This window comes from Haliotis asinina, chromosome 9 (assembly GCF_037392515.1).
Source record: "Haliotis asinina isolate JCU_RB_2024 chromosome 9, JCU_Hal_asi_v2, whole genome shotgun sequence".
NCBI classification, from domain to species: Eukaryota; Metazoa; Mollusca; class Gastropoda; order Lepetellida; family Haliotidae; genus Haliotis; species Haliotis asinina.
Window position 1 is genome coordinate 30,713,742 of NC_090288.1, and position 22,446 is coordinate 30,736,187.

At 39.8% G+C, this 22,446-nt stretch overlaps 1 protein-coding gene across 2 annotated transcripts; it reads left to right on the forward strand.

Moving 5' to 3' along the window:
• The first annotated feature begins 1,067 nt into the window (after positions 1–1,067).
• On the forward strand, positions 1,068–17,142 carry LOC137296149 (phospholipid-transporting ATPase ABCA3-like). 2 transcript variants are annotated; one of them, XM_067827849.1, is made up of 19 exons: positions 1,068–1,809; positions 3,786–4,022; positions 5,126–5,376; positions 5,724–5,961; positions 6,661–6,834; positions 7,080–7,261; positions 7,877–8,005; positions 8,293–8,422; positions 8,908–9,062; positions 9,553–9,708; positions 9,855–10,065; positions 10,310–10,559; positions 11,030–11,157; positions 11,611–12,615; positions 12,825–13,049; positions 13,585–14,096; positions 14,650–14,837; positions 15,053–15,223; positions 15,482–17,142. In XM_067827849.1, the coding sequence occupies exons 1-19, from the start codon at positions 1,506–1,508 to the stop codon at positions 15,933–15,935; spliced, it is 5,100 nt and encodes a 1,699-aa protein (XP_067683950.1). In that variant the 5' UTR covers positions 1,068–1,505; the 3' UTR covers positions 15,936–17,142. The 2 variants fall into 2 exon arrangements, with proteins under 2 accessions (XP_067683950.1, XP_067683951.1); XM_067827850.1 differs by having other exon boundaries at positions 12,825–13,046.
• The last annotated feature ends 5,304 nt before the right edge of the window (positions 17,143–22,446 follow it).

Genomic DNA, 22,446 nt, shown 5'->3' on the forward strand with positions numbered 1-22,446 from the left:
TACACAGGACTGATTGGGACGTTGTATAGAATACGCATATTCCAAAGTCTATGTGGAACAAGTTTACTGTGGATTCGAAAGAATATGTTTAATTCAGGGCGATCTTGCAAGCCAGTGTTCCAGTGAGCAGTGTCATGATCTTTTATATTGGCCTGTACAGTTGAATTCTACACCTCAATGGGCGGATACTAGTTAGTTTTCAGAGAGTGATCAGTTCTATTCCATAATTCAAATTTCTTTGCTTCTTTCAGAAGATCGTATGTTACAGACTTACATTTGTAACTAGCTTTATATACTGAACACACTTGAAACAGAATATCTTTTAGAGGCATGTCTGTGATTGCTTCGGCATAACCTTCCAAGGAAGGCATCAGCTTCATTTCATCGATAGTATCTGTCATAGTCCACAACCCTGGAGTTTGAATAGTTGAGCGGTCGGAGATCTCTGATGAAAGTTTTGTTGAGTCTGTGCTAAGTAGAGATGGATACTTTCAGTGTTATTTGCTTCTGTCCGGGACATATTAAATAACAGCTAGGGGGACATGGAATTATTGCTCTGTGTGTTTAGACTGCCAGCTTCAAGTCCAGTATCTTGCACGGACGCACAGACGCACGCACGCACGTAAGCACGTAAGCAGGCAGGCAGACAGGCAGGCAGCCACGCAAGCACATACATACAAATGTGAGTCCACAGTCCACCACAAATTGATATATTCTGTGAAATATATTCTCAAAACACGAAGACAGTACACAGAAATTGATAAATAAGCATAACTACCAACTCATTTTGTTAGTTATACGCGCCACTACAAACACTACAAATAGTTATCTTTACAATATATCCCTCACCCGTTACTTTACACCGTGTGGTTATTCTTTTGTTTCCTTTTAACACTACAATAAGGCCTACAATGTATTACATTTGTACACTTCAAAACGTTATTATTGCCTGTCTAAGAACACAGCTCAGAAGAAAAAAAAGCTTTGGGGCATAACTCCACACTTTCAGACTTCACCCACTAATATCTGGCCCTGTGCCAAATAATACGGGGTGCATCAAGACACTGTGGAGTTATGCCCCTTTGTAACTGTTTTCTCGTTTTGAGTGTCACTTGTCATCATTGTGTTTCACATTGATGTACACCTATCACGCGAAGTCATGACACTGAGTGTCTTCGTTATTGTTTATCACTGATCAAAGATCATGACTGGTGTCCTTGCTCAAGTGGGTCAACACAATTTCCTTGTCAATGGGTCTTGTCTGAATGGGACTTAACACCACCACTCGTGACTGGTTTTCCGGGTTCTTTCACGTGTCGCAATGCAGCACATGCGTGTGTTGACCTGTTGAGGAAATCCGTTGTGTGTCCACAATTAGTTCATGACGGTTACTCACATGATCATTACATGTATTATCGTTACGAACCTCCCCGTGAGATTGTACAGTGCCAGGATAGCGGGTCTGTCTGTTTGTTCAGTCACATCACCGGCGCAGCGGATTCAAAATGGCGTTCTTTCGGCAGCTCCGGTTGCTTCTATGGAAGAATACCCGTCTACAGAAAAAGAAGATTTGTGTGACCGTTTTCGAGATTCTTCTTCCTCTTCTTTTGGGGGGAATATTTTTCAGCATAAGGTTTCTAGTTCCTGTAGAACACCATCCGCCAACCGTCTACTTCTTTTCGCGAGTTGAACGAAACTTCGACAGTTTCTATGAAGGGCATACTGTTTTGTACTGGCCGAATAATACAATCATCAAGAGTTTAATGGCTGATGTCAATGCAACTGTGTACAACAACTCACATTTTGTTGGTAAGTACTGTCCGCATACGTCACTGGCTATTTTCAGTAAAGTTTTTGCTAAATGTGACATATTATTTCATTTGCAATCAGAGAAATAGCACTGAAAAAGACATGATTTATGTTCTAGATGTTTCGATCCATGTACAAAGAGTTATTCTTGAAATTTCATTTAAATGTACATACCATGGAATATGCTTGAACTGTTTTTTTTTTTGTTCTAAACATGACTGCACTGACAGTGCCACGCAGGCATAATTTAAGTGCATATGAACTATTACAAAATGTACCCTACATGAAAAAAGGAGTGGCTGAGTGAGTGAGTTAATATTTAACGTCACATCGGCAATATCTCAGCCATACCGTGACGAAAACAATTCATACAATAAAACAGAAAAAAAAATGTTGAAGAGTAAACCCTGTGGACGATGGCAGTACAAATACTAGAATATCACAGATATGAACATAAAACTAGCATGAAAAACTAAAACATTGTCATTAAAGAAGACAATGCATATAAAACACGGGCTACATGATCGCTAACAATTGAAGGTAGATCACCATATTAGGGACCATGCGGACTTGCATTGCCTCTGCTACCTGCATGGACCCTACCTGGATTTACATCATCCCCTCAGCTGCTGGCGATTGTTTAGCCACAAACTAAAATGACAATAATATCAGAACTAAGAGAGTGGAAGATTAAAACTGACTTCAAATGTTTTGAGACTTACGTATCCTCTCGGGAGGACAATAATTTTACGGTACTTCCACCTCCCTTGAGGATACCGTTACTAACAACTTAATAAAAGAACTTTTCAAAATGATCTTTCACTTGGATAAGTGAATATTACCTTCACTCATTCACCCAGGTAACAATTCCATGTTGTCACAACGTTGTCACGTTATGCCGTCGTTGTGGAAACGTTATGATATAACATCCATACGACGTCATTCTGTGTATTCCCATTTACGTTATCACAACGGTGTGACCTGACATTGTAGTCCAACGGATACAGTATCTGACGCAATACATTCTTCACATTTTCACTTCGTCACAGTGTTATGGGAACGTTGTAAGAATGTTGTAATAACTACTTGTTTTACACTGTGGGAACGCATTGATAGTATGTCTTAGTGTAGAGCAACATTCTGTTCACGACTATTTATGTTATCGCAACGTTATGCCTGACATTGTAATGCAACGGATAACATTCTTGCGTAAACCTAATTCACTTTAGGATATTATCGGTGAAACACCTCTGGATAGCTAAATGTTCCCTCAAGACATATCTCAAATATTTCTGAATACAATTAATCCATATAGTATGCATATTTCGATACAATTTTCAAGTCATTATTTATCACCCATGATTTAAAGCAACAAAACAAAAATAATTTCTAAAACCACCATGCCCTCCGTCCAACACACCACTGTGAAACAGTTAAATGTTTCTTAGCCCTACATTGCTGCTGCCTGAAAATGATCGCAATTTGTAATTATCAATACGGATACCAACTTATCATTATCATAATGATTGGGAGTGACAAAAAATGGTTACTGCACCTACCATGACTACAGCGGACTGATGAATTGCAGTCTAACTCGAAAACTAATAAACATGTGATACCCAACGAAACACTGATCATAATGTCACCTGTGTGAGGTTATTGCAGGATTTATGTGCTATAAATAAAAGGTCGTTCACCAAGTTATCATTAACATATTGACGCAGTTCACTACTTGATATGAGGAAGGAGTCCAAGGAAATGGACAGACGGGTGTGCGGGAAAGGGTCGAGACAACACAGGTTAAGGAAGCAATAACTTTGTCTGCCCTTTTGCACATGCTTCTCGAACACCTTTCTCGGGGGCAGGTTACAGTAACGGCTGATGGCATGAGAAATGTAGTAGTGTACTCTTCCGGAATCATGATGCGGTCAGCCATGTATATTATGCGTGAACGATAACGTGAACTCTCTTTCCAGGTACAGTTACGTTCAAAGGATTTTCTTCCAGGAGCGACATGCTGGAATACTTCAGCCTCAACTCTGAAGACATCTCCTTTGCTGTAGAGTTTGAGAATGTTGCAATGACAGACAAGGATTTGCCTAAGCAGCTGCGGTACGCCATACGTCCCAAAGTTGAAGAGTACGACAATTGGCACACAAGAGAAACATCACCATTCACAGATACTGGAACACCTCGATACCTCTTCCAGCCTGGTAATTCTTTCCACAGACATTAGACCTGTTGTACATAACATATGAAATGGAAAGATCAACGACTAAGAATCGACTGCATCATAAGCGCTTTTTAAGGAATGACGACAAATGATCGATGGCACATATGTTCGCAAAAGGCATAGCGTATCCTGAACTGTTTCCGAGGCAACTTAGTAGTTGAATAACAAATCATTATGGATGATCAACTTTTTGTTGATCAAGAGCGATGTGCGGTATAGCTACATCTATCGTTTTTAAATATGATGATAAGTCTTTCACGAAAATGACCCTTTAAGAACCAGGTTAGAATGTTTTTCTCAGCACCCCGATGCATGGTTGCCGTGTAGGGCGACTGACGGGATCGGGTGGTAAAACAGATGTCTTTGTTTCCCAGTTCTGTAGGTCTATGTTCATGCTGTTGATCACTAAATCTCCTGGTCCATGCTGGATTATTAAACAACAGAGGAACCATTAAATCGTTTGGAAGCCCTATCGAAGCCTTTAATGAAAAATATTTACTCTCTTTATAATCAAGTCAAATTGTATTTAATCATGACATCAACAGGCATAACCTCCATACAGGAATAAATGAATAAATAACTACATGTTCCTATTGCAACGATTCCGACTGCATCTTAGGCACATGTTCACTAAATATGATTGGTGATACAGGTGATATATAATCGATTCTGAAAGGTCACCTGAACAAACACAGGAACACATATTTTGGGGATGATGAAGAGTTGGTGATTAGTGCCACCAATGTGGCATCCATGGGTCTACCACGAAACTGACCCGTGAAGGTCCGAGTTAGAATATTGATCTCCAGTAACCCACACTTGTCGTAAGAGGCGACTGACGGAATCAGGCTTGCCGACATGGCTGACACATGTCATCCTATCCTAGTGGTGTAGATAGATGTTCAGGCTGTTGATCACTGAATTTCCTCATCCATCCTTGATTATTCTGGTCAAACAATCAAGACGCCCAGTCGAAGCCTTTAATGAAAACTATCTACTCTATATATTCATGTCAACTATACTCATGTAATCAACAGACATAAACTCCATGCAGAAATAAATAAATTGATCTTCCAATTCCAGACTACACGAACTTCATGACTATCCAGCGTCTGGTTAATGAAGCCGTCATCAAACACCTCACCCCAAGCTCAACCGATACAATTAAAAACCTGGATGTTCAACTGATGCGGATGCCATTCCCCTCTTACATCGATGACACCATGATTCAGCTGCTGCAGTATATGTTTCCTGTGTTGCTGATGCTGAGCTTCATCCTGATGGCCATCCAGACTACAAAGGGAGTTGTCTACGAGAAAGAAAGGAAACTTAAAGTGAGTTTGAGACCGCATATACCATGACAAAGGCGCGGAAAGAATGTTTGCAAGTCGGCGTGTTGGGAATATTTGTCCCGGGTCAAGCATTTGGGGGACAAATCAGCGATTCATACTGATAATGCTCAAGGGGACCCTAATCACGGAATTGTTTTGAAGTGTCGCCTTTCGTAAGCTCTATGTATCCAAATATTAAGAATTGATTTCATTAGTCTAGGTCACACCAAATATCCAGGAATGGATGGACTTTCAATACATAGCTTACTGATGTTGATCTTCCACGCTTATCTTGGTTTGTCTTGCTTTGTCTTCAGATTTTGTTACTTACATCATGTTTGTCTCCCCAGGAATCCATGAAGCTGATGGGTCTCAGTGCTGCAGCTCACTGGACGTCCTGGTTTGTGACCAGCTTCATATATGTGGTAATTGTCATGGCACTGTACGCTCTGCTGTGTGGAATCAACGCAAGTGGAAATGGGGCTGCTCTGTCCAAATCTGATCCCTCCCTGTTCTTTGTGTTCCTCCTCTGTTACGGCGTCTCCATTATCTCCTTCTGCTTCATGATCAGCGTCTTCACTCAAAGGGGTAAAGATGCTTGTCATATTGGTTGCTTGTTTACTTTCCAGATCATCAAAATGTCAGGTGTGTCATCACCGTCGTTTTACACAGACTAGATTTAAGAGGAAATTTCATCTTTCACTGGATATCTTTTGCTTGGTCTGTTTAACACAGAACACAACATAATCAAGGTAGGTGTGAAATTAGTGGTGTCGGACATCACGAGTATCCATCTACACAATTTGGATACAATCACATGCCACATATATGACCATTTATCCCCTAGTCGCCCTCGCGACATCCATAAAGCTTATTCTTCAGCAATCAATGCTTGGTGAATGACAGGATCTTAATTACACAGATCGATGTTCAGTTAATCATAACTGTGCAGATCGATGTTCATGCTGTTGATCACTATATTGCCTGGTTATTTACAGACCGCCGCCATAAAGCCCAGACGTCGAGGCTTTAAAAATCAAACAAACAAGACAAGCATAATGACCTCTTGCGACAAGGAATGGTTTCATTTCTAAGCAAGATCTTCACAGGCTAGATATTGTTGTGTAAAGATAATCCCTGAACATGCTTAAACCCTTACCAAATATACTTACATTTGCATTAGTATGGTTGTCACGCTAAGTTTTTTATCATCATCAAGGCGATTGCGTTTTGAATAATACAGGTAGTTAAATGAAATAATTCGTCGTTTATTTCAATACATTTTAGCAAACATCGGGGCAGCAGTCAGCGGGATCGTGTTCTTCGTATCCTTCTGTCCGTACTTCTACCTAAACATCATTTACCAGCACATGTCGAGGTCATCTAAGTTGGCTTCCAGTCTCCTGTTCAACTTGGGAATGGCCATGGGTGCAAATGTGATCTCACTTTACGAAGGAGCTGGTATGTTGCGTTCACCTTGCGTTTTCTTTTCCGCCGCCTTTAGCAATATTCCATCAATATCACCGCGTGGGACACCAGAACAAGACATTACATGTGTACCTAAGTAGGTGACGAGCTCTAAATTACTCAAGCACTCCAGCACACCCAACATACTGTCTAAATCAGCTAGAGGGTTCTTTCGCGTTCATGCAATTTCAGGTTTGAACCTTTCGATGTTATATGTATTTGGAAATTATTGTCCGTAGGTTCTGGTGCACAATGGTCAAATTTTGCCGAGCCTGCTACTATTGATGACAATTTCACCCTGCTGGACGCCATTTTGATGTTGCTAGGCGACACGGCAATACATCTCCTCATCACCTGGTATTTGGACAATGTCCGGCCAGGCGAGTTTGGTGTACCGAAGCCCTTCTACTTCCCCTTCACAGTAAGTATCTATATTCAGCCAATTACATCAAGTTTGATCTCCTTTGCACTCAGCATGAACCATCTTGTGGACAAACAGCTCAAGCAGCCTTAATTATTGTCATCCTATGTTGTTGTCTGTACGACCCTATGACTCTAATCTATGGCCTGGTTTTATATTGTACTGTCCAAATAGTGATATATTAGTTTTTAAGTTTCTACGCTAGTTTTAAATACTAACTGTGATAATCTAGTGGTTTTACTGTCCTTTGTCGACAGGTTCTTCATAATATGTATATGTATTCTTTTTTATGTCACGTAACTCACTCACTCACCCTATGACTCTAGTCAGTATCACTGTTAGTATCAGCCTACACATATGTTTGTAATGGGGATTCAACTAAACCAGCTCATAGTCAGTTTTAATTAGTTTCTTTGAGTGACATTTTAGAAGTTGGAAAGTGTTATACTGACACATTCTGTCAATACTGTTAGTGATGTTCAGGCGAGAACAATTAAACCAACGTCATTATCTGTAATAGCAGCTCAACAACCAGGAAATATTATCATATCATCACCTCCCTCGTTCACTGGTTTAACTAATCCAAACTACAGAGAGCACTGTTTGTTAAATCAGAGAACGTATTGGATGGGAACAAAGCAGATAAAGGATGCTTATTCGGTTCTTGGACACTGGGATGACAAGCACTTTGAGAAGGAACCAAGTGGAATGACTACTGGAATATCCATCAATAACCTGAGAAAGGTACAGCAGGACCGATTCGTACAGATTCATGTGACAGCTCTTAGGATATTTATATTAATATGAATGTGATGACCATACACTGTGAGTATTCCCTGATATTATTTTCCTTCTGGGACTGATTGCATTTTATAACATATCATATTATGAGCCGTAAATTATCATTGAAAGATCATAAGAATTTCATGTTTTGTGTTCTTAAATCAATGTAAGCTGTTTACGGCTGAACTTAATTACATGCACTACTCGCATTAGGATGCTATAATTGATACATGTTTTGTCTTTCAAAGGTGTTTGGTTCCGGGTCTAAGGAGAAGGTAGCTGTGGATGGGATTAGCCTCAACATGTTCGAGGGTCAGATCTCTGTTCTCCTGGGTCACAACGGCGCTGGGAAAACTACAACCATGTCGGTTCTTACAGGTACAGTAAAGAATGATGTTCATGAGTGTTTCGATGGTTGGAACATGCAGCACATTCAACGCTGATTCAACAAACGTAAATGGTAGAAGACTTCTGTACTGCTGTATTAAGGTTTCAAAGATGGGGGGACATGCAAGCAACCAATACTTGATTTATGAAATACGTGTAGTCAAAGATTGTTTTGTTACTGAAAAAACACTTCCTGTGGAACAAACCACAGGTAATATTGAGATTGATATTTGTCATTTAAACCTATTGTGAAAATGTTTTATTTGACTTCTGTGCCTTGACGCAGGTGGGGATCTTTTCTATTGTGAGTGTACACAGAATCAAACTAGAAGGTCTGACAACAAGGTACAATGTATTATTCTTTGTTAATAAATTCAAACATGACCTTCCTTTATTCACATTAACACCAATTACCGTTTGCATCTTTCAGTCATCATTGCCACAAGAAACATTGCCCAACTTTGTTTATTTCGCAGGTTTCATCCCCGCATCTGGGGGAACCGCTATTGTGAACGGCTATGACATAAACGACGACATCCAGAGTGTCCGGCAGAGTCTAGGTCTTTGTCCTCAACACAACATTCTGTTTGACAGTTTGACCGTTCAGGAACATCTGGAGTTCTTTGCCTGTGTAAGTATGTAATCTGACTGGTTGAAAAACATGATCAAATGGTATTCGATTCCCGGAGACTGTTCGCTGCGTAGTAACACGTAGAAACACGTAGTATATTGTGACGTCACAAATGAGCAACACCTGATGCTTCCATGGGAATCAGCTGAAGCGTTTACAGTGTTTACTGTGTCGATAAACATCATGTGTTGGTTAGTTTCGGGGTATAATTGAGTATTTGAAGAACGGAAATATTTCAAACGCCGGAGGTTTCAAATGAAATATTCCCATGCTTCAAATACTCAGTAACACCCGGAAATTGGCCAACACTTGATGATTATCTCCTAAATGATCCCTTTCATGCAGTTTGTGAAAAACATAAACATGGACCCAAAATGACAAAATAGACAATGGTTTTATCTTATTAACAAACATCCGTTGTTTCATTAAAGATACCCTTTTTGTTGTGAGAGTGTGTTGTAAATTAATTCATTGCAAATATCGTTCATAGTTAAAAGGATGTCCAAGCACCGATGTTGAAACTGAGGTTAACACAATAATCAATGAAGTTGGCCTGAGTTTAAAGAAACACACCCAGTCTCGGCACCTGTCTGGAGGACAGAAGAGGAAGCTTTCTGTTGGTATTGCTCTGATTGGAGGATCAAAGGTATGTCATGAAAGCCCATGAAAAGCTTCTTGTTTATATTTGGCTCTATACCATATCATGTTTCAAATCTACGATTGTAGATTGTGGTCCTGGACTTTGTCCATTGTGCCTGCTTTGATGTTAATCTATCATCTGTCTGCATTCAGATCGTTATCCTGGATGAGCCCACTTCCGGTATGGATCCTGCAGCCAGACGACAGACATGGGACATCCTTCAGAGGAACAAGCAGGGCCGGACCATGTTGCTGACCACTCATTTCATGGACGAGGCTGACCTTCTCGGTGACCGCATCGCCATTATGACAGAAGGGGTGGTCAAGTGCTGTGGAACATCATACTTCTTGAAGAAACTCTATGGCATGTACTCTTACACATACGCCATAATATTATATGCACCATTTCCATAAATAATAGCTAAGACACAGTGCAAACTAACCTATCTCCAAAACGTCTGTAGACTGGTTATAATGTTACGAATAGTGCCATCTGTTAGCAAGTTATTTTCAAGTTTTGAAAATGAACACTGACATTTGTGTTCTGCACCTCTGTGTTTACGCAAAGCAATATAGAAGCATGCATTTTATGACAATTGTTGTTTCAGGAGCTGGCTACCACCTGGTAATAGTGAAGGAACCGACCTGCGATGTGGCGTCAGTGACGGCAGTTGTCCAGCAACACGTCCCTACAGCAGTCCTGGAGAGTGAGATCAATGCTGAACTCTCCTACCTGCTGCCTGATGACCAGTCTGCCAACTTCCCTGCTCTCTTCACGGAGATAGAAAGTCGAGGAAAGGAACTGGGGATTACAAGTTTTGGTACATCCGCGACCACCATGGAAGAGGTGTTCTTAAAGTAAGCGACTGAGTGAATACTGTTTTGGTCCTCGGTTGGCAATACTGCAGTAGTGTTGTGGTGCCATAGAAATAATGGCACTGTCACAGCTGTCAAAGCCTGTGAAATCTATCTCTGACAAGATGATCGCTGCGTATGAGTATGCTCAATAAAACAACCCACGCATTTGAAATATCTCACCATCGCTTTGGTACTTTCGTTATAATGGATATACCCTGTCGCTAACATATAGAATCGCCTTCAGAACCGTTTTAATGCCCTTTGCATTTCAAACGCTTTTACACGTTTAAACCATTTCATAATATAGCATGCATATATTGTATTCAGTTGAACAAACCGTGCCATACGTACTAATAAATGTAGAGATAAAAGCTTTGATGATACCAGATTGAAAAATTTGGCTATACTTTAGCACTGATGTTCTCTGTTCACATATACCCAGTACAGACAATATTTTGCTGATTTCACAGGGCTGGTGAAGAAGAGGTAGTTCAAGAGCAAGGTTACGACAACGACTCAGTTGGGTCCACAGATGATCTGTTGAGCAGGAGTAGCAGCAGCTCCAACCTTCAAGGGACAGCGCTAGCGGGCATTTTAGGTTTGTATTGGTTATGTTTACTGCCACATACGCTTATCAAGTACCATGTTCATTTTAAATCATTATATAACACCCTATTCTTATTCGGATTGGCATAAATGACCCATATGCATGTTTTGAATGAAAATAAATATTATGTCATCCAGCTTTAACATCTACAATTGAAAATGTCTCATGGGTTTTATTTCAATATCGTTAGATATTTTATATTTTTACATTTGATTTAAAGAGGCCTGCATGCAGAGAAATGTTTCAGACTCAAACCCTCAAACCAAAATGCTACTAAAGAATACGACTTTAACGTAACCACAAATATGGTGAGATCAATAATATCTGCAGTTTAGGAATACATGAAATGCACATTTCAGCGAATGTAGCGCCATATGAGCATTCACAGCATTCTATCAAACATTACCCACCCTGAATACATTGCCTTAAATGTTTTATTTCCAGAATTCAATGAAGGCTTCATTAAAACCAGTGGAGTATTGTTGGAGGTATCCCGCTTCAGAGGAATGTTTGTGAAGAAGGCTCTTCACACACTGAGGAACAAGGCAATCACCATTGTCCAGCTTCTGTTACCTGTCATATTTACAATTGTTGCTCTCGTTGTCGGGCGGATATCCATAGGAAATGAGGATGACGTGCCACTTACTCTGGACTTGAAACCATTCAAAGGAACAATTGTTCCATACCTTGATGGTCCAACAGCAGGTACACTTCCACGGGACTATGCCAAGGCATACACTGAGCAGTTCAGTGGAACTATCAACAAGGTCGAGAAAATTGATCTGTTGAAGTATCAAAATGTAACAAACTATTTCTTATCCAGAGAAAGAGACCTTGGTATTGGACAATACAATAAGAAAATGATTATTGGAGCACAGTTCAAAACTAGCAATCTAGCAGTTGGGCTTTTTAATGGACAACCGTATCACAGCCAGCCAATAGCTTTGTCATTTATGATGAATGCAATTCTCAAACACTTCACTTCTCCGGATAATTCCATTACAACGATCAACAACCCACTTCCGTTTGATGCTAAGCAATCGTCAGACCAAGTACAGGGAATTGCAACTACGCTTGGCTTTTCTGTGGCGTTTTGCCTCCTGTTTGGTATGGCCTTTTTGACTTCATCCTTCGTGTATTTCCTCATCAAGGAGAGGCTAGTGGGCGCCAAACATCTTCAGACTGTCAGTGGAGTTGGACCGTTTGTCTTCTGGTTGTCCAACCTGGCCTGGGACTACATCAACTACCTGATTCCATCCTTCCTGCTACTGATTGTGTTTGCTGGATTCCAGTCTCCGGCATATACAGAGGATGGGAGATTGGGCATCGTGTTCCTCGTTCTTCTGGTGTATGGTTTGGCAGTTCTGCCATTCATGTATGCACTTCAGTACATGTTCAAGTCTCCTCCCACCGGGATGGTTGTCATCATCATCTTAAATATTATCACAGGTAAATACAATATACCAGTTACCAAAAACAAAACTATTATGAATATGATGGTGAAGAGATTCTTAGCCTGACAATGCAGAGTTTTTATACATCTGTGAGTATTTTTTATTTGTTTTATTTAGGGGTGGGCTTGGTGGTGGGGGTGGTTGTTTTGTTTTTTCTTTTGTTATGTCGTATTATGAATGTTTCTCACTTTTCCCTATAAACAGGGTTGGCAACCCTTCTGACGGTATTCATGCTGGTCGTATTACGAAAGAAGACTGAAGCTAACATCACAGACTGGTTGTTTCTTCTGATCTTCCCTCACTACAACTTTGGCAAGTCCTACATGGATATGTACAGCAATTATTTGTACCTGGATACCTGCACAAAGAAAAACTACACTTCACTTTGTGTAACATCGCCAAGTGATCCATGCTGTACACACAATGGTAGTGGGTTAATATAGTTATTTCATATCTGATATTAATGATTTAGTGAGTGAATCAAAGTTTACTGGTGAATGAGCACGTATATTGCTGTGGATGAGTTTAATCAGATAACTGCAACACAATAAAGACAAAAGTGTTATTGTGAACAGTCTGTGATGGGACACGGGAACGATGTTCATAGACACTGTATTGTTTTAACTATTCACAACAAACTGGATTTTCTATCGTCCTTTGAAGGTAGAAACCTACCTTTTGTTTTGTAATTAACTCTCATGAACGCCAGAGACGTTTAATAGTGAGTGAGTGAGTTTAGTTTTATATAGCAGTCAGCAGTATTCCAACTATGTGAAGCAGTTCTGCAAATAATCGAGTCTTGGCCAGACATTCCAGCTTGAGCACCTATGTACGCAACTGGGATACGATGTCACCTGACCCGTTAGTCGTCTCTCACGACAAGCACTGAGACCTTCAATAAACTGTCTAATATATTATGTGTAATGAACTAAAAACATAAACGCTACATTTGTTCTGATTGCAGGAACGTGTGGTGACAACTGCTACCAATTTAATGAAAATTTCTTGGCCTGGGACTCTCCCGGAGTTGGGCGCTATGTTTTGTTCATGCTGCTCCAAGGTGTGGTGTATATGTCTGTGACACTGTTCATTGAGTACCAGGTGCCACAGAGAATCTGGTACGCCTTCAGACCACAGGAAACAGAAGCGCCACAGCCTTGCGTACCAACATTCGGCGCAATGCAACAAGTTCCAGAGGATGGAGATGTTCTCATTGAAAGGCAACGTATTGATCAACTTTCCATAGGAGTCGGGGACTCAGATGCACTGGTCCTAAAGGATCTTTACAAACGCTACGGGAACTTTGTTGCTGTTGATAATCTGAGTGTAGGTATACCAGAGAAGGAGTGTTTTGGTCTCCTTGGACAAAACGGAGCAGGGAAGACAACAACGTTCAAAATGATTACTGGAGATGTGATGCTGACACATGGCAATGTTTTTTTGAAATCCTTTGACATCAAGAATCACACCCAGAAGGTAAGGATGTTCACAGTGCTACGTGGGCTTGCTGTCGTCAGTCAAATGAAACTACTAATGAATCAGCAACTGGGTATTAATGTTTTCCAACAGACAAGGGTAGGAAGAATAATTTTCGACCCCATATAAAATCCCTCCCTAGTGTCTTCAAAGGAATTGAGTGAGGTAAGGTATACGCACAATGTAGCAAGGTTCCCGCAAAATCACGACGGGCGACAGCAAAAAATGGGTTTCTCATATTGTACACATGTGGGGAATTGAACCCGGACCTTCAGTGTGAAGAGACAACGGTTTTAGTCACTCGGCTACCCAACTGCCCCTGGAGTCTTTACAGCTCAGGTATAACAAGACTCGTTGACACATTGTAACGTTTATCAAATCATTTGGACTCGTAAACCCTTTTTGTGTGATTTTCCATGGATCATGCCGTATTTATCGTTAGCAAATAAAGGTTAGAAAAGCAGCATGCGTCTGCAAGTAATCAGGATAGGCATTACACTAATACGAAGCTACTATATGATTCTCATATTTCTTGTCTTTATTATCATGACAGGTGCAGGAGAATATGGGCTACTGTCCCCAGTTTGATGCTCTGATTGACCAGATGACCGGACGAGAGACTCTCACCATGTACGCCAGACTAAAGGGAGTGCCGGAGAAGTGCATCAAGAGGACTTGTAACAACCTGTTGGATATCATGATGCTCAGACAATATTCAGATAAACCAACATCCGAATACAGGTGAAGGACACTATAGTGATAAAGAGTGATAAGAAATTCGTGTTATCATTGTTAGCAGTTCATACACATTTTACACATGTCAAATCATCACTTTGTCTTGTGAATACAATTCTGAATATTTTTGCAATATTTTATGTGATCTTACTTAAGCCATGCTATTTCATCATCATTGTTTAGAAAACCTCGTTTGATAATTCATTCTCAAATATTTCTAGCGGTGGCAACAAGCGTAAACTAAGCACCGCCATCGCTCTGGTTGGAGACCCGGCCTTCATCATGCTGGATGAGCCGTCCACGGGGATGGACCCCAAGGCCAGGAGACAGCTCTGGAACGTGCTGTCACAGGTACGAGAACGTGGGAGGACACTCGTGCTTACGTCTCACAGGTTAGTAGCATAATGCTTCAAATATATGGTTAACATGATAGCTCAGTCGTTTGCTAGTCACACCGAAAACCCAGATTCGATTTCCCCACATGGGTACAATGTTCTAAGTCAATTTCTGGTTTTCCCTGCCGTAGATATTGCTAAAACCGGATGAACTAAACTCGCTGTCTCACCCCCACACTTGCAACAAACTTACATCAAAGTTGCTGTGTATCAGATGAATTGTCCTTCACATAAACGGGATTCATATTGTTTCAGTATGGAAGAATGCGACGCCCTGTGTACAAGAATTGCCATCATGGTGAATGGAAGATTCGTGTGTCTTGGAACACCACAACATTTGAAGACCAAATTCGGCCAGGGTTACACATTGATAGCCAGGATGAAGACAGTTGAAATACAACCAGGAGTATCAGAAGAAATAGCCCCCGCTTCAACGGAACCCCTGGTGAACTTCATCATATCAACTTATCCTGAAACCAAAGTGTTCGACGACCATCAGGGCTATGTTCACTTCCAAGTTCCTTACAGCTCTGTCAGTCTGGCTCAGGTCTTCACCGTAATGGAACAGGCCAAGGTGCAGTTCTATGTCGAGGACTATTCAGTTCACCAAACAACCCTGGAGCAAGTGTTCCTCTCATTTACACGTTCACAGATCCCACCAAAGGAAGATAAAACTAGCCTTTGCAAACGGATTTGTTGTTGTTGCTGAAGGATTTCAGAATATGTATACATACAGCATGGTCCATACAGTGAAAAAGTAATACATATTTGATATACCCGGTGGATATATTTGATATACCCGATGGATATGTATAGCCCTGTATCGTCTTCGTTTACATCCAAACAGATATGACACAGGCTCAAATATGTTTAGCCTCCTATAATTCTAAAGCCGTGGTGGCTATAAATAGACATCAGAGGACACTTGGTGATATTCCATGTACATATTTGTTAAAAATATTTGACAGTTTTGTTACTCCTTATCTATGCCATGTCCCTGAAATCTGGGGAATTTATTACAGCACAAAACCTAAAGACATGTGAAAATGTGCAAATCCTTACTTAAAGTGTCAAAGAATACATCAAGCATGCATGTAATACAATGGTGCTTGGTGAGGAGCCCCACTACAGCTTACATATATGTCAATATCTGCAAAGTGCTGGTGTAGACTAATACAAATGGGCCCGGAGAGACTCCCCACCAGTGCTACAGGATGCTCTCTGCCTTTGATGACATGGAGCTCACTTCTTATGCTACTCATATTTATGATACTGGATTTGGATATGCATGGACTTCCCTAAATGTTGGCGACAAAAATATTTCTTTTCAATGTTCAAGCAGGGTCTGTTTGACCACCTACAACAAATCTGGAATATAAATGGTTTTCAGACGCTTATATAAACAATGTAAATCCCACTGACTGTTGAATACTGCCTGAACTCATCACTTCTATCTCTATTGAAAGGGAAATAATCACGTTTCAGAGGAAGAAATTTAGAATACCAGTAGCTGTGAAGTTGACAGACAGCAAATCACATCATATGAAGAAAGACTCTGTCCTGTTTGTTCATAAGATGTATTTCATTGAAAATGAATATCCTGTAGTTTTAATCTGTGAAGCTTGCACTTTTTTTCCCCCGCAATGCACTTATTGGTAAACATATCTTATTCTAAACATATCTTTACTTCTGTAACCTTTTATCGTAATTATGGTCATATTGACAGAACTTTCATCTTTTTTACAGCTTAACAAATAAGGCAGAGGAATGTATGATATATTGGTGTCATGCATCTATGTAATTTTATGCTATGGTATGTATGTAATATAGGTATGTGCATGAATATTTCTGTAACTTTGAATCTAGTGTATTTTGGCCGAAGGCCATATACAGAATACAATCTATAGTCTGGTTCATAATTATTGAGAATTTTTCTTCTTACTTTGAGCTATCCTAACACCTCAACTGATTCACTGATACTTAAAACTAAGTAATGGTATAAGGGAGGTAACTCATCTTGGCCTACTGAGTATAGTACAATTAGAGTTACCTCCCCTGAATTTGTAGCAGACGTCATTTTCCTCAGCACTGTCAACAATGTCTGCTGAAGATAAAAGAAGGTTGATTTTTGAGTTGTGTAATCAAGGAATTGATGATGTAAATACATTGGCAGAGAGAACAGGAACTCCTCTTTCTACTGTGTATAGGATTAGGAAGAAGTTTAAAGAGGGAAAGGATTTGGGGCACCAGAAAGGAGCAGGGAGACCCAGAAAATTGGACTTCTCAGATCGCGTCCGGCTGGGAATTTTAGCGTCTAAAAAGCAAAGGGCAAGCATCTCCAACATCAGGTATGAAATGATAGAAAGGGGATCAACAGTTGTATCAAAATCTACAGTTAAAAGAAATTTGATTGATCTTGGATGGGAGAAAAAGACTGGAATTCCTTCTCCTCTCATGAAACAAGAACATAAAGACAGGCGTGTTGAGTGGTGTTTGGCACATGAAAACTTTGACTGGGAAAATGTGATTTTTACTGATGAAAGCTCAATATGGGTATATCCCAATAATGTGAAAATATGGACAAAGTCTGCGTCAGCACCGTTGTATCGACGACCTAAATACAGCCCAAAGTTTCATGTATGGGGAGGGATATCCTTATTAGGAACGACCCCGCTGTGTGTGTTTGAGGGAAATCTGACAAGTCAACGCTACACTAACATATTAGATAATTTTCTCCTTCCAAGTGCACATGTGTTTTATGGAAATGACTGGATTTTGCAGCAAGATAATGATCCTAAACACACCGCAAAACATGCCAAGCAGTGGTTTCAGGAGAAAAATGTGACTGCATTACCATTTCCTGCATATAGTCCTGACTTAAATCCCATTGAGAACATTTGGGGGATGATGAAGGAATGTGTGAATCAAAAGGGGTTGACAAAAATTGAAGACATGAAGAGAGAAGTGGTCCGATACTGGGACAGCATAACTCACGAGACACTAACCTCTCTGATAGGAAGTATGCCTACCCGTCTTAGACTGTGCCGTGAAGCTCAAGGAGACTTGATAAAATATTAAATTGTTACCTACACAACATGAAAAGGTCAGTTCACTTTCACAATACATTCAATTTTATCTGATTTGTTCTCGTTTAATAATATGAAATGCTTTAGCTATTCTCAATAATTTTGAACCATACTGTATATGTCAATGTCTTAGTAGTCCAAATCTTGGTAATGTTATAGAAAAAACGTAGACATATCGTCATTCCATAGATGTTTTCTTAACATTCCAGGTGCATGTGACGTAGGGATATAGTCATTCAATAGATACTGCCATAACATTCCAGATGCATGTGACGTAGATATATCGACATTCCACAGATGTCGTCTTAACATTCCAGATGCATGTGGCGTAGGCATATTGTCATTCAAAAGATACTGCCCTAACATTCCAGATGCATGTCGCGTAGATATATCGTCATTCCAAAGATGTTTCTTAACATTCCAGATGCATGTGGCGTAGGCATATTGTCATTCAAAAGATACTGCCCTAACATTCCAGATGCATGTCGCGTAGATATATCGTCATTCCATAGATGTTACCTTAACATTCCAGATGCATGTGCCGTAGATATATCGTCATTCCAAAGATGTTTCTTAACATACCAGGTGCATGTGATGTAGATATATCGTCATTCCATAGATGTTTCTTAACATTCCAGGTGCATGTGACGTCGATATATCGTCATTCCACAGATACTGCCCTAACATTCCAGATGCATGTGACGTAGTCATATCGTCATTCCACAGATACTGCCCTAACATTCCAGATGCATGTGACGTAGTCATATCGTCTTTCCACAGATACTGCCCTAACATTCCAGATGCATGTGACGTAGTGATATCGTCATTCCATAGATTCCTTCGAGAGGAAGCCATCCTGTTGTCATGACTACTTAGAAACTGGTGTTGACTGCCATAGTCATGACTTGCATACTACGTTCAGCTTATGATGATATTCCACAATATGTTCCAGCGATTTTCCAAGTGATCAAGTGGTGAGGACAGTTTACTGAAACTTCATATTTGCTCAATGACGTGTACACAAAACAAGCTGCACGCGCTGCTCGCCTGTGGAAGAAAAGGTCAAAGTAAACAATACAGTCAATATAAAAAATTCTGTATGGGGGTTAAACATCATAGCTGTTGCGATACATTTATTGCATATGGGGAATGGTACCTGTTTTCCAAACGTTTAAGTGAACATAAGCCGACATAAGGAGCACTGACACAATGCGGTAGTTCGGTTGTATGGGGTGCAGCGAGGCGAGAAGCGTTGGAAGGAGGGTTTATCTAAATTAATATTATGACGTAAAGTTTCATAAGATCTTGAAAACACAATTTAAGGTTGTGTCTCTACCTATAAAATGTTGATTATCATATGTGCTACTTGATGGTGAAAGATTAACTGCAGATATTCAAATGATTGAGAATCAGACAGTCAAGGTGTTTCAGAGATTGTATATTTACTCTGCGTGAAAGCTTGCTACCTGTTGCTACCTCATAGGATAACGCCGAGGATAACCTTACTGTGAAACGATGTTTGTGTTTAACATCTTTACTGAAGTACAAACTACTTTACAAAATACTATACGAAATACTACCCAATACCTGAACGTAGTATGGATTCAATTTATATTAACCTGATTGCATGCCTTTGCTAAAGATTATCCTTTCAATAATAGCCTCATGAAAGGCAAGCATCGTTTCCCCACAGGCGTCTCTACACGCAGGAAGCGTAAAGGGGTATAGAGCTAGTCAAATTAAACTGGCGAATGTGTTGTCGCTGACGTTGGGTCAAAATGGTTGTTCACGGTGAACCTATCTATTTTAACACAAATATCTATTTAATCGATTTAGGCATTTAGGTTGTTGATCACGAATAAATGATGATATCGTTCTATCTAAACAACGATGACTGAGTTTAGTTATCTTTGTCTTGTCCCACTACTATCGTTAACCATGATTACAAATCATAGAATGTGTTTGTTTCATAGGTGCAAAGTAAACATACATCCAATGATATCAATATTTCACAAACTGAGAATCATCGAACTAACTTATATTTATATACAGCAAATGTATCAAAAAGACATTCCAGGATGTTCGCATGTGCGATGTTCCGTGATGCAATAGACTTCGTTATTGAGCCAGTAACATTTGTGTACGAAAAAGCATAATACAACGATCTTTCTCGACTTGAGACTCATTCAGTTGATTTGTTTGAAGTTGTGCCTCATATTCATTCATTAATAACTGTTTACAGTAACACTTGAGAAAACGCAAGGGGAATGACATGACTTCAGCTCATTCTATACAGTACGTGTATAATCTAGACGTACTTTGTTCGTGAGGGTCCGCGTTTACCGGCTGATTGACTCAAAACGTTCTATGGGTTGACATTTTTCACAACATATAAAACAATGACTAGTATAACCGGAGCTACAATTGAAAATGTAATTTATCAATTCTGTTAAGTTTAATTGTAAGTCTACTGGGTTTTTTTGACAAAGTTAGTTTTCTACCGCCGAAGATATTGACGGGGCAGTTATGCAGAAGTATGATATCGCTTGGCCCTTTTTTCTATGGCGTATGAAATACGGCTGACCACGGTCTCAGAGACCTGCGTTACGATAGAGGACAATACGATATAAAATGGGCTATAGATTGCTAACAGCTGAAGGTAGATCACCATAATAGGGACCATGGGGACTTACAGTACTTTTGCTACCTGCATATACCCTAGCTGGATTTACATCATCCCCTCAGCCGTTAGCAATTTGGGAAATCAGTACAAACACACTTATTCTACGATTAAAAACGTGGAAAGTTTTAATTTACTTTGAATGTTTGTGGACTTACGTATCCTCTCAAGAGGACAATAGTTTTACAGTACTTCAAGCCCTTTTAAGGATACAGTCACTAACAAGCACAGTTACGAATTTAAATTTCCATTTATAAAATATCTATCTATTTACAATTCAGTTAATAAATCTAATTCTTTTTAAAATGCGATGATTAAATGAGAACTTGTGTTATTAAAAAGATCCTTCATAGTTCGGGAATTAAAATTAGTTATCCCTTGTGATGGAATATTCAACACAGTCAAGCAAAACATGCTTGACTGTGATTCCTTCATCACAAGGGATACAAAAAGGGTGGATCTTCACCTTTAAGAAAATATTCATGCGTATATCTTGTGTGGCCAATACGACATCGTCGCAGGATGACCTCTTCAAACCTGGACTGACAACCCAAGTAGGTGTAACCAATGTAGGGTTTTATTTCATGTAATTTATTGATACCTACTTGAGTGTCCCACCTCTTCTGCATCAGATCACGGATGTAAGATCTAATGGTAGCTTTATAATCAGTGTAGGGAATAAGTAGTGGTGTTACAGACTTGTTGAGTGCTGCTTTAGCAGCAAGGTCAGCCAGAGTGTTCCCAGAGATGCCAACGTGCCTGGGTAACCAACAAAAGACGATGTTGTATTGGCCAGTAGCAAGATCATTATATAATTCAATGATTTATATTAAAAGTGTATGTTTACAAGAAAGAATTCTAATAGCCTGAAGGCAAGAAAGAGAGTCTGAATAGAGTATTTTTTGTTTATGTTTAGGGTGTCTTTGAATATATTTAAGAGCTGTTAATATGGCGTTAGCTTCTGCAGTAAAAATTGAGCTGCTATCTGGTATTCTGGTAGATATTGTCCTAGATCCAATGGCAGTGGCACAAACTGCTGCGCCACCGTCCTTGGACCCGTCTGTGAATAAGGATTTGGAATTGTTGTTTTTTTTTTTTTTTTAATTGATGATATTCTTGTTTATATTGTAGTAATTTGTTTCTGATTTTTTAATTGATGTTAATATTAGGTCAACTTGTGGCCTAACCAATTGCCATGGAGGAGGAGAAAGAAGACGGGAATTCGATATACTTTCCAGCTCAATGCCGGCAGAAGAAATACATGGTTTAATCCTGAGCCCTAGAGGCGGAAGACTTTTTAGTTATACAAATCCTCATAAAGCGGACCGAATACACAGTTATAGGTAGGGTTAGATTCATTAGAATATAATTTAGTAATGTATTGTACAGACAATTTTATTTGTAGGAGATGGTTCGTCTGGCTCAACGTAGAGACTGTCAACAGGAGAGGTTCT